At 36.6% G+C, this 13,196-nt stretch overlaps 2 protein-coding genes across 7 annotated transcripts; one reads left to right on the top strand and one right to left on the bottom strand.

Moving 5' to 3' along the window:
* Window positions 1-1,555: 1,555 nt before the first annotated feature.
* On the top strand, window positions 1,556-5,883 carry LOC102626131 (protein HOTHEAD). The gene is made up of 6 exons (XM_006465951.3): window positions 1,556-1,806; window positions 2,347-2,758; window positions 3,921-4,231; window positions 4,316-4,701; window positions 4,783-5,351; window positions 5,473-5,883. The coding sequence occupies exons 1-6, from the start codon at window positions 1,701-1,703 to the stop codon at window positions 5,525-5,527; spliced, it is 1,839 nt and encodes a 612-aa protein (XP_006466014.2). The 5' UTR covers window positions 1,556-1,700; the 3' UTR covers window positions 5,528-5,883.
* Window positions 5,189-12,248, bottom strand: LOC102626430 (receptor-like serine/threonine-protein kinase ALE2). 6 transcript variants are annotated; one of them, XR_008056505.1, is made up of 12 exons: window positions 11,446-12,248; window positions 10,563-10,652; window positions 10,146-10,268; window positions 9,833-10,045; window positions 9,628-9,741; window positions 9,360-9,467; window positions 8,874-9,245; window positions 8,442-8,726; window positions 7,678-8,073; window positions 7,310-7,553; window positions 6,298-7,222; window positions 5,189-5,337 (listed from the first exon to the last, which is right to left on the bottom strand). XR_008056505.1 is itself a non-coding variant. In XM_025097073.2 (12 exons), exons 2-12 carry the CDS (start codon window positions 11,519-11,521, stop codon window positions 6,535-6,537), a joined length of 2,709 nt encoding a protein of 902 aa, XP_024952841.2. In that variant the 5' UTR covers window positions 11,522-11,624; window positions 11,722-12,248; the 3' UTR covers window positions 6,154-6,534. The 6 variants fall into 6 exon arrangements, 5 of the variants coding, with proteins under 5 accessions (XP_024952841.2, XP_024952843.2, XP_015387964.2 ...); XM_025097073.2 differs by lacking the exon at window positions 5,189-5,337 and having other exon boundaries at window positions 6,154-7,222; window positions 11,446-11,624; window positions 11,722-12,248; XM_025097075.2 differs by lacking the exon at window positions 5,189-5,337 and having other exon boundaries at window positions 6,154-7,222; window positions 11,446-11,624; window positions 11,804-12,248.
* Window positions 12,249-13,196: the final 948 nt, after the last annotated feature.

Here is a 13,196-nt window from a genome sequence, read left to right as displayed (position 1 = left end):
ACATAACGTAACGATTCTATAAAAAGTCACATTAAATTGAAACTAAAGTTGAGGTTTAGCTCAAATATTAAGATTCTTAAAGTTATTGACTAGGATTTTGATTGGGTGCGCCGCTGTGCGTGTAGTGGTTTATCATTGGTAGAGTCGTGTTGTAGGGCTCGCAACTCCACCAAAGTGTAGTTTGCGCACTAGATTACTACTCTTGTTGATTAATGATTATTATTTCAGCAGTATAAAGCATCATTTATGCTTTCGCCATTCGTCAACGTTGGTACGTCGTGGATGGGATACTGGGATCACATTTCACAAGTCACCATTAAAGAATTATAAACCAAAAAATAATATTTTTTTTTTTTTTTGAAAAAAAAGCAAGACCATTTTTTACTGTATATGATCATTTGGGAATTCTTAAAAGAGATATATATATACACATACGGATCATATATATATAGATTATAGACATTCCAAAAGTAGTTGTTATTAAGACGATATTTATTTTTGTTGGATAATTTGTGTTCTCAACTAATTAATCAATGCACTGAAATCGACCATCGTCCAACTTCAAGCATCGGCTTACACGTATACAAAAACAATGATAACGTTTATACATTTATGCAGAAAAATCGTTATGCATGCAGCATGCTACGTGATATATGCGATTGAATTTTGCATTCGTATAAAAGATGATCATAACACACGCACACATATATATAAATAAATGAATAGTGCTAGAGAGAGAGAAGCACGAGAGAAAAATGAGAGAATTTTACTCTCTCTCTCTATTTTTTTTTTATTATTTCTCTCGTCTTTGTCTCGTGTTTCTCTACACTAAGTATTTTTTTAAATAAATAAAAACTCTCTAGTGTAGAATCTTAAACTTTAATAAAATATAAAGCGTTAAAAATACGGGACTAATTAAAAACGTGCAGACATTAAAGTTGGCATATTATGTACAATTATTCATCATTACACATACATACAGTATCTATGTATCAATATTCCTATATATGGGATCAACAAGCTCAATAAGACTACACAGCTAGGGCTGGTATGAGCTCTCGTTGGAGTCATTGTAATAACATTTTTTACCCAAAACAAGAAAAAAATAAAAATAAAGAATAAAGACAAAACAGTTAATTAAAATAACAAAGCTTCCTACTCCAACTGTTGCATTCATTTCACCATTAATGATTTTTACCTGTTGCCGCTGCAGTGACCTTAAATACAGTTGAGAGCTGCATTGCTTTTGTTTGCTTCTTCTCATGGTCATGGACATGCTTATCTGGGTACCTACTTAAATTATATATATAAATGTGTGTATATGTGCAGCATTAATTAATGGTTACTCTGTGTGTGTGTGTATATATATATATATATTATAAATTTCTAGGTACAGACGTTCTTTTTTTTATTTTTTGTTATTGCCAATTATTAAATTATATGTTTTAATAACGTATACTGACTTTATTAACGAATAGGGTTTAATAACGTGTTGAGAACACATAGAAGACAACTACATATATATATATATATATATATATATATATATATGTATATAGGAGTTGTAAACGCACACGCACACAAAACAAGGCCAACCGAAGAGAGCCACATTGAGGCAGAAGCCTGAAAGAAACTGTTTCTCTTCTGCAAGTGTGTGTTGAGTGGTTGTGGTTTTCAGTAGTCTTCTAGTCTGACGTTCAATGGATTTTGTAGGGGCACTCACGCAGAAGCCTAAGCTGCTGTTTCTGCGTTTTCTTGTTCTATCTCTCATCAGCTTGCTCTCTTCCAGTCAAGCAGCAGCTTCAGGTTTCTCTTCTTTTCATTTTCCTGATGCATGCATGCCTTCTTTTCTTGATGATCAATCTGTGCAAACAGAGATCTGCAAATAAAGTTTGTTTCTTCTTTTGTCTTTTTTTTTTTTTTAATATTTCATTTTTGGTGTTTCTTTATAACTGTTATAAAAGTTTCTTGATATTGCTGGCTAGCTAAGCTCTGTTTGTTTTAGTTTTTCATGCAGCTAATTATTATTCACAAGTATGCATCCCTTCGCAGCTTGAGCTCTCATTTCATTCCAACAGAGGCCGTAGTCTTGGTTTCTGGAAGAAAATTGTTAAAAGAAAATGAATTACACTTCTGGAGATTAATTTGGAGAGAAATTAAGTAATTTTAACTGATTTTGCCATCTTTGCATGGATGGATTGATGTGATCATGTTTTTTGAAAATATGTCTTGTGCTTTAAGACTCAGAATTTTGAGGAACCTTTATTAGCTAGTTTCCATTACCATTTTTATCAATAATGCGACACTCTCCTTAACATATTCATTTCATTTAATTTAATTTGTCAGGCGCAGGAGCAAAGAATAATTTATACAAATACAGATACCCATTTATCAAAGAAGCAAGCTCGTTCACATCACCACCACCGCCATCATCATCATCGTTCTCACCAAGAAATGGTGATCATCATCATCACAGTGCATTTGACTACATTGTAGTTGGTGGCGGCACAGCTGGTTGTCCATTAGCAGCCACACTTTCTCAGAATTTCACAGTGTTGCTGCTTGAAAGAGGAGGTGTCCCTTTCTCCGACGTGAATGTCTCATTTCTTCAGAATTTTCACATGGCTTTGGCTGACACTTCACCTCAGTCTGCTTCCCAATATTTCATTTCAACTGATGGGGTTCTTAACGCAAGGGCTAGAGTCTTGGGTGGTGGTTCTAGCATTAATGCTGGTTTCTACACTAGAGCAAGTTCACAGTATGTACCCACAAATCTCTCTCTCTCTCTTACACAGTCTTTTTTGCCATTTTTTTTATAAATTTAATTGCTCCCTTTTTTTAAATTAGCATTAATGCTGGTTTCTGCACTAGAGCAAGTTCACAGTATGTACCCGCAAACTAGCATTAATGCTGGTTCCATAGCACTTAAAAACAGATATCCATAAGCCATTAATTTGGTCGCATTAACATGTCACACTCATTATTTTGCTATTAGTAGTATTTTCTTCTCTTGATGCAAAAGATACTACAACTGACGCTAAAATGTCTACATATGTTCTTGGTTGAGTGTTTATTATAGTCATTGTATTGGTGTTTTTCTTTTCCTTTCTTTTCTTTTTCTTTTGTTAAATTTGATCCTTCTTCATCTTCGTTCAAATCAGAGTGACTTAAGTTTAATACGACTATTTTCTTTAAATATTTTCTTAAAACTGTTTGTATTTAAGGTTATGAATCACTAATTGTGACAAGAACAAACCCGGGGGTTGACCCAACTTGGAGGCCAGGAAATCAAGATAACAAAATTCACTATATGTATAAATGCTTGTAATCATGTGATTGAACACAGGGGCAGCCATTTATTATGAGCTCTAAAAGTTTTGGTCATTGTGACCATACCACATTCATGAATCATGACTCTGCAATTATATCAAAATATTTATGAACCCACCTTCCACTTTAGTGTCTTTAATTTCTCTTTTTATTAAATGCTAGTTGTTTGGTTCATTTTCTGGCATGCAAATTCTTGGATCTAAATGGAAATGATATATTAATGTTTGTCGTAATACATCCCCTAACATAACATGTGGGGTCCATTCCACACACTTGTTAAAGCAGCAACAGTTAACTGCGATCTTCTTCTAATCTGAAGTATTTACTCAAATTTTATAAAAAAATCATTATAAAATCTTCTCATGATCTTGGTTTACCCGAGTTTTATTATAGACTCAGAGATGGATAGTTAATAAAGTTGAGCTGTGGGGAAACTTTGATATGGTCCTTTGACATAACAAGTCCTAGTTAATTTGAGAAGAGGCATGTAGATTGTGTGCAATCAAAATTTGGTGTCACAAAAGACTGGTATGCATTGGCTGCATGTATAGACCAAATGTGTAGTAATGTTGAAGCTTCTTGGGTTGCAGGTTCATTGAGAGAATGGGATGGGATGCCAAGCTGGTGAATGAGTCATTTCCATGGGTGGAGAGACAAATTGTTCACCAGCCTAAGCAAGAAGGATGGCAGAAAGCGCTAAGGGACAGTCTTTTGGATGTTGGAGTCTCACCTTTTAATGGATTCACTTATGATCATATTTATGGAACCAAGATTGGTGGCACAATTTTTGATAGATTTGGCCGCCGTCACACTGCGGCCGAGCTGCTTGCTTCTGCGAACCCCCAAAAGATTACTGTCTTGATCCGTGCCACTGTTCAAAAGATTGTGTTTGACACATCAGGTATGCTAACACATAAGGCTTGATTTAACCTTTATATATTGCTGGTAAGAGATGAGATATAAGTTGATGCAATGTGTATTGCAGGGAAGAGACCAAAGGCAGTGGGAGTTATATTCAAGGATGAAAATGGAAACCAACACCAAGCATTTCTTGCAGGAAACCCAAAGAGTGAAGTGATCTTGTCATGTGGAGCAATTGGGACACCTCAAATGCTGAAGCTAAGTGGTGTTGGACCTAAAGCAGAGCTTGAAAAGTTGAACATTTCAGTAGTACTTGACAATGTGCACATTGGGAAAGGCATGGCTGATAATCCCATGAATGCAGTTTTTGTTCCTTCTAATAGACCAGTTGAGCAGTCTCTGATAGAAACTGTGGGAATTACCAAGCTGGGTGTGTACATTGAAGCTAGTAGCGGCTTTGGAGAATCGAGAGATAGCATTCATTGCCACCATGGAATCATGTCAGCAGAGGTAAGCAACAAGAAGTCATTTACTTTTAAATGGCTAAAAGGCAAGTAATCCGAGTGTTTTTTTTTGTGGTGATTTCATCAGATTGGACAGCTCTCTACCATTCCGCCAAAGCAAAGAACACCGGAAGCAATTCAAGATTACATCAGAAATAAGAGAACACTGCCACATGAGGCATTCAAAGGAGGCTTCATTTTAGAAAAGATTGCAAGCCCTATTTCAACAGGCGAGCTTTCTCTGATCAACACAAATGTTGATGACAATCCATCTGTTAGCTTTAATTACTTCAGCCATCCACTTGATCTCAAGCGTTGCGTTGATGGGGTTCGCATGGCTGCAAAGATTGTGCAATCAAAACATTTCCTGAACTACACGCAATGTGATCAGAAAAGTGTTGAGGCAATCCTTAATGCAAGCGTCAGGGCTAATGTTAACCTTGTTCCTAAACATACAAATGACACCAAGTCCCTAGAGCAGTTCTGCAAAGACACCGTGATCACAATTTGGCACTACCATGGGGGCTGCCATGTGGGCAAGGTGGTTAGCACTGAATACAAGGTTCTTGGAATTGATAGGCTCCGTGTTGTTGATGGCTCGACATATGATGAATCTCCTGGCACTAATCCTCAAGGCACTGTCCTGATGATGGGCAGGTAAAGATTATAATTCACATTTAAGTACATAGAAACGATATTCTAAACATTATACTAGCAACTTTCCATTTCATGCAGTGATCGTTTAACACAATAAATTTGAGTTGTTTGTGATGTGCAGGTACATGGGAGTGAAGATTTTAAGACAGAGACTAGGGAAAGCAGCCGGTGTGTAGTGTGACCAAGACCGTGAATTGAAGAAGAGATCATTGTTAGTTGCAGTTGTGAAAGTGTAATTTAGTTTTGTATCAATTCTTAGCAAGCTGGTGTGTAGTGTGTAGTGTGACCAAGATCATGAATTGAAGAAGAGATGATTGTCAGTTGCAGCTGTGAAAATGTAATCTAGTTGTGTATCAATTCTTAGCAAGCAGTTGTGTGGATAAACTGGTTTGCTGCAGGAAACAACTATTTCTGTTTCTTTCCATTCTTGAATCTTGATGTTACATCAATCAGCTATCTTTCACTTTGCTCCTTGTGGTACTTGTGAGAACTGAGAAAATTAAATAATGAATTTTTTATTGTCATGCTTTAATTTGACGTTCCTTAGCTTTACGAAATTAGTTTAAAAAAAAAAAATTAAATGTTGACACAGAATTCATTTCTTTGTTGCTAGTTAAGAAAAGAGTAACAAAGGATGAAATCATGAAAGATGAAATTCTGATTCAAGGACACACGATGGGAGATTGACGGTGTGCGACATTCCTGAACTAAAAACTTTTCTCCATATAATGACTGAAGCTCAATGCATTTTCTCCAACACATGACAAGTGTATTAATCTTCACAGAACAAGAAGAGTAATGCTATGCTGACTCACTTTGAATACCCAATTGAAAAGATAATTTCATTACAAAGTTGTGTCACTAATAAAGAAACACCAAAAATGACCAAAAAGAAACCTGAGTAAATGACCAAAAAGGAACCTGAGTGTCTTGCTAAAAAACATACCACCCCAGAATGTCACATAATGTACCCACTGCACTGAAGCATTGAAGTTGGTGTACTGCCCTGCTGTTGTTAACATCAACAGAAGCCACTGCTGAAATTTTTGAAGGAGATGTTTTCAGAGCATTTCACAATTTGCATGACTGCATTTGATATTAGTCTGCATGCAATGAGATTGCCAGGAGTTTCAGTTGTCTGTAAGAGCGAATTTCGATTGTCTTCTGTAGATTTTGAAAAATTTTAGTGGGATTCTGGCCAAAATTTAGACGAAAATCCGTGCTCTCTCATGCTGCCTCTAGACGAACTTTTTAATATCTGCCAGAACTGCCTTCTCCCTTCTGACCTCAGGGGCCCTGAACTAGAGTGTCTCCTAAAAGACCCAGATTCCTGTCCTTCAAGCCCCATTGGTGTAATCATTTCTGATGCCGATATTGCCATGCTGTTGTCATGACCAACACCATAGCCAGACCTTGTATGACAGACTTCCAAAGCTTCTACAAACTCACCTGAGAGTCTATTTACCTTGCTATCTACACTGATAGAGCAGTCTTCACTGAGATCTCTTGATTCTATAGTCTCTTTTGTTTCATCAAATTCATTGCACACTAGCTTTAAAGCTTGAACAACTTCACCCATGAAAGGCCGGTGTGATACTTCAGGCTGCACACACATTGATGCAATTGCTGCTACTTTCACAAGGGTATCATATGAGATATTAGACTCAATGACTGGGTCAATGATTGTTTGCAGACCCTCCTTTGTTGTCAGAAGTGGACGAGCCCAAGCTACTAGATTTTCTTGACCAGGAGGTTGTGACAAGTCCACTGGCTTCCTTCCTGTTAGAAGCTCAAGGAGGACTACACCATAGCTATAAACGTCACTTTTCACAAGAAGATGACCAGTCATTGCATATTCAGGAGCTAGGTAACTGAAAATCAAGAAAATCTAGCTTAATACAGGTCTCATCAAATACGAAGAACATATTTTCAAGTATAAAGGTGAAGGAACTTCATACCCAAATGTTCCCATAACGTGTGTTGAGATGTGTTTGTTCCCCTCATCCAATGCTGTTCTGGCCAATCCAAAATCTGAAACTTTTGGTGTAAAATCATGTTCCAGCAAGATGTTGCTGGACTTGAAGTCCCGATGTATAACTCGAGGGCTTGAGTCTTCATGCAAATATGCCAAGCCGCGAGCTGCGCCAAGGGCAATCTTCATCCGGGCATCCCAGTCAAGTGGACCATTTACTTTGTCATCTCCTGACAGGATACAAGAACATACCAAAAAGCTCTTTTCAGATTTAACAATAACCCATAAATATACAAGAGTTTATTAACAAATCGAAATAATTGAAGATGGAAAAATCATCCTGAATGAATCTACCATGTAAATGAGATTCGAGACTTCCATTATGAATAAGTTCATAGACTAGGCAGCGGTTATTATCCTCTATGCAAACACCAAACAGCTTAACTAAATTCCTGTGGTGAAGACGGCTTAGCATCTCAAGTTCAGCCAAGAACTCTCTGCCTCCATGTTGATTAGCTCTCTTAAGAACCTTCACGGCCACTTCTCTTCCATCATCTAAAATGCCTCTATAGACAACCCCAAATCCTCCTTCACCAATTATTCTTGAAGTATGAAAACCATTTGTAGCTTTCTCAATATCATTCAAAGTAAAAGTCTTAGCAGTTCCTGTATATGTCACCGCACAAGAATCAATGGACACCGATGAGGAACTGAGCATGCTTCCATATCGCAAAGTCGTCGTAGCCCCTGCTGAATTAGATTTCATTATTTACCATTAAATGATCTTGCGATAACAGAAAAGCCCAAATATCAGCACAGAAAAAATAGAACAACCATAAAGTGGAACTTGAGGGTTGAATAGGGAGATAGTCAGCAACTGAATATCAAGAAAAATTTCGTAAAATATTAAAAACTAAGTCAGTAGATGTTGCTAAAGTTGGGGAGCATAGTTTATGAAAATATTTTATGCTGATGAAAAAGTAGTTAAAAATGGTCTCAGTAATATATGAGTTTTTACCATTTTATTGTACTGATCATAGTAATCCAAAGTTTGACAAACGTACTACTATGTGTTACATAATCAACAAAAGGACTAAAGAATTGGATCACAGTAGTACCAGATAGTTTTGCAGGGGCGCATATCACATCATGTGGTGTTTGTTCAGGTTGACGAAAAGCACCACGTTTCAACAGGAAAACTGCTATTCCAAAGCATAAAACTAAGGCTGTAAATGATGATAGAACAATTGCAGCAATCATGCTTCCTCTAAGCCCGCCTTTCTTCCTCATTGGCACCTCAACTCCTAATGGTTTTAATGCCTGTCTTTTGTTGTCACGACCAGCATATGGTCCATCATCTTCGGTAGAAATGCTCGATTGTGATGGAGGAGAGGGTGGAAGACCTTCAGAATTGTAAGAATCAAAATCTAAGTTTTAAGTTCCCAACTCAAAACATTTCCCAAATACTTCCCCAAGGAAACAAAATTACATGTAACTTTTCATTCCTACTGAAATTATTTTAAACATCCAAGTGAGGATAAATGTATAACCTGGATAGTGAACGTATAACACTTCATAGGCACCGAAGAGGGAAGGTTTTATGAAAACCTGTCTCTGCCAAAATTTCTTGAAGATCAAAAAAGCGACAGTATCATCAAATTGAACACCCAATGGCACAAGGTTGATGAGGGCTGTGCTTTTTTGTAGCTGCTGACTAGCTGCATTTGCTCCCATAACGCGAACTTGGCTATGGTTTAGTCCAACACTTGCCGCAATTTCCTCTGTCAGCTGTGAAACCAGAGGGAAAAATGTGTAAATTGGAACATCAAGGGCGAGCTTAACTTGAATTGGCCACACACATCCACAGGGTGAGCCGGGAGGAGTGTATGTTAGTGGCTCAGTGCATGTCACTGAGCCACAATCTGCATTTAAAATCCGAAAAGATTGTAATCTGTTATGCTGCGTATACATAGTTGACAAAATTTAATTAACAAGACGGTTCATTTTACAACTGCTAGAGCGAAGAGAACATCTACCTTCATTAGGAGGTGGCGGTGGTAATGTCATAACTGATGATGGCGGTGGAGTCTTCATCTTCTTCAAGGAAGAACTCGTAGGAGAAATTGTAGGCCGAAGACTGGGCACTTGTCATAGAAAGAACAAATGATCACAACATTGTCATCATCAATAGCACCATGAATAAAGCACAGGAAACCAAGCTTTTTTGGAAACTACAGAAACCAAATTTAACCCCCCCCCCCCCCAACCCAACCCAACAAAAAAAAATGTTGAACATTCTCATACCGTTTAAGTTGCCTGATGTAGCTTTTGGTGACGGTGCTGGTGCACGTGAACTCCAGCTTGATGATGATGGAAGGGGAGACTGAAATGAGGGGACTGAAGGACCTGTGCATTTCACTGATTGTTTGAAACTCAAAAAATAGATATTTTCAAAGTAAAAAATAATGTAAGAAATTTACTGACTCCTACTCCAGGGATAGAACAAAACCTTGCTGGCTGTTGGAGGGAGCAGGAGTTGGATAAGCTGGTCCAGAACCAGAATTTCTAGACTTGTTTCTTACATGATGATGTCTATGAAATGGAATGAAAGGAGAAGATGCTGGACCATGCACCCATTTCTTTGTAGGACCTCTAAAACTTGACAATGAAGACGGTGCAGGAGTGATACTGGAAGGCCTCATGGCATCATGGGAGTGGGCACCTACAAAAGGAATAAATTGTTGAATTGTCCATAATTGGGGCATGAAATATAAATCTAGTATCCACATATAAATAGCTACATTTACGGGTTCCCAGTGTACCTTTTGTTGGAGAGTAGTGCTTAGTTGATGAAATATGGTGTGGTTTGTTAGGTGGAGGAAGTACCTCTCCATGACTTTTCCTGCCAGAGCCGTGAGGACTTCGAATTGGAGAGTAGGTATGATCTGTGGCATCATGGAAAAAATGATCCAATAAACACGAGTCCTTGAATATTGAGGTAAATCGGAAAAATACTGATATTGATATGATTTGTTTGTCCGACAATTTAGAATCTTTTATGGATTTTGTAAACTTACAAGTAATAGATAATGCACCAAGGTTTTAATTTCAAAGAACAAGGGATCAGTAAATGCTAGCAATATGAGTTTCATGGAAAACAAAATGGTGTAACTGATCAGAACTTCAGCAAGAAATCCAGCAACTGAAAATATGAAATTTCAATAAACAACAAGGTTCACCTGGTAGTATGGATGGTGGATGGCCAGGGCTGACAGGTTGGATATTTGGTAGATTTTGCGGCAATCTCCGTGGTGGCAATGCAACTGTTACTGCATGATTAGGAAAGGGAGAAGTTAAGTGGCATTCTTCAAGAGCACAATGTGCTTGGGAAAAAATTAAACCTCTGCTTGGATAACTCCAGTGGAGATCTTAACATTCATTTAAAATTCTCAAAACATTAAACTTGGGAAAGAGAATTAAATTTTTTACCTCTTTAAATCTTGAATTTCCCACTATATAATTATATTATCAGTGCTTCAGAAATATTTTGTTTTATCTTCATATGATTAGTTGGCTTTGTAAAAGTATTTTAATTATATCCAAAACTAAATAAAAATAAGGTATATATTCATGAAGATCACAGCCGTCTGTCAATTTTTGGACCACATAAACATCATTATCAAACTTATTGAGCCAGGGAACAATAAGAAAACATTGCCCTAAAGAGCATTTATTGATATTTACTGGTGAAACGAAGAAATGATCTTTGCAAATTTGAACTGTTAGCAAAAAAATGTTAGTTATGACTCCACCAGCTAAAACCCAGAATTGTGAAGAAACTAGCAGTAATGCAGTGACAGTCATGGAGATTTCAAGAATATTGTGACCAAGAGGGATCATGAAGTGAATCAGCTACTGAGTAAGCCAGCTCATTCAAAATGTGCCATAATCATTCTCACTCAAGAGCAAAACAGATTCTAAACATATCATTTAAGCTTTTCTTCTACTAATTGATTACAAAAAAAAAAAAAAAAAACTTATTCGAACATCTTTCAATCTTCAACTCGAGTCAGTCACATGGATCAATAACCATAATTCTACAAAGAAAATAACCTTCATTACCTGCAGATCCACGAAGAGACAAAGCACTCGGAGTTGCACATAGTGCCATCACCATGAAAGCAAACAGCAACCCCATTTCAACTCTCCAAGAAACTAGAAACAATCAGCCTTCAAGATCTCTCATTTCTCCCTTAAGCATACCAAAGCTAGGAGAGAGCAGTGAAAAATGAAAGAGCAACCTGAAGAAGCAAAACATGGGTAAAACTTAAAGGAACAAACAAAACTACACACAGTTTCTTTTTAGACCACAAAAGAGAGGAGACCCACAAATAATACCACATAAGTAATGAGAAAAAGAATTGAAGCTTTGATTAGGTAGGGGCTAAAAACCAACTTATCTTTTCTACAAACTAAGCACCTAAAAAACAGCTTCAGTTTCTTGTGCTCTCATTGGTGCTTCAAAACCGAACTAAAGTCAAAAACTGGACAAGCAAATAGCCAAACAGTGCACTTGTGAGCGAGCAAGATGGTTGGCTGCTTGGTGGGATCTTTTGTTGAAAGCTGATAAATTACTGCTATTGATTGATAGTTTAATGTTAGGATTGTATAACTAGATTCGATAGTCAGCTTCTAACGGAATTAATAATTCTTCCACAGTGATTATTGTGGCCGCGAAGTTTGAAACTTTAAGGAGGTCTCGTCTGTCTACGGTTTCTTTGACCATTTTTCTACAAAACCAGTCAAACCTCCATCATGATGTGGGAGATCATTGTTGCCCCATGAGTCGTGACCTAACATTGGCATTTTCTTCAAATTTCTGCTTTCCAGCCATTAATGGTGGCTTAATTTGTCACGATACTTCACATGCATGCATGATAATTGTGTTAACAAGTTTCATGTGAAACATAAGCTGTGACTCTGAATGATTCAAAAGCCTATGTCTATGCTAATTAATAATAGGGCATAAGGTAATGTAATAATGTACTTACATTAAACTCTTAATTAAGAAACTCTCTTTTCTAATAAATCAGCCGATAATACTTGCGATTAAGCGACATAATTTCGATGAAGATCATAATAATAATAATAACAATAATCTATAAACAGTAAGATTAAGAATTTAATACACTTATTTTTTAATCAGTCAAATTCATTATTGAATAGCATTTCCCCAAATGAAGTGATTTTAATTAAAAATTTGATAGACATAAGAAAATGAGACAGATATTACGAAAGCAATCTATCATAACCTAAGCTTTTGGACATTGTCCCCATAAGAGACAAAGTCAATGTGGTTTTTGATGGTAAATTTCGAATAACGTTGTGGTCACCACCACCTCCTTTAATTTTCGTTTTAAAAAATAAAATTATTACACGACTAAGTTCACAATTCATGAATAAAATGATGCACCCATCAAGGAAAATTAAAAGTGTCGGTGAAATTGGTCAGCTTGATTGGAAAAATCCATTCATAAATTTACACTTTATAAATTAGAAATGGTGGGCAACTTTATGGTAGGGGGGCCAAACTATATACCATTTACTATCTTTGAGCAAGCAAACGTGGTACCGATCGACCATATTTTTGCTATTAATTGTTTACTTATTAATGAATTTAACTATCCTTGTAAAAATTTTATAAATGTAATGTTAAACCTTATATGAATTTTTGAGTTTTTAGATCTCTTACGTAAATTACAAAGTGACAGTTCATAGTATAATATATGTTTTATAATTACTCAATGAAATAGTGAATTTACGAAGGTAAAGAGTAAAAAGTAAAAGAGGGTAAAGCGGTAGATCAGAGTAAA

The sequence above is a fragment of the Citrus sinensis genome, chromosome 7 (genome assembly GCF_022201045.2).
Source record: "Citrus sinensis cultivar Valencia sweet orange chromosome 7, DVS_A1.0, whole genome shotgun sequence".
NCBI lineage: Eukaryota > Viridiplantae > Streptophyta > Magnoliopsida > Sapindales > Rutaceae > Citrus > Citrus sinensis.
This window is presented reverse-complemented; position numbering and strand designations above follow the sequence as displayed.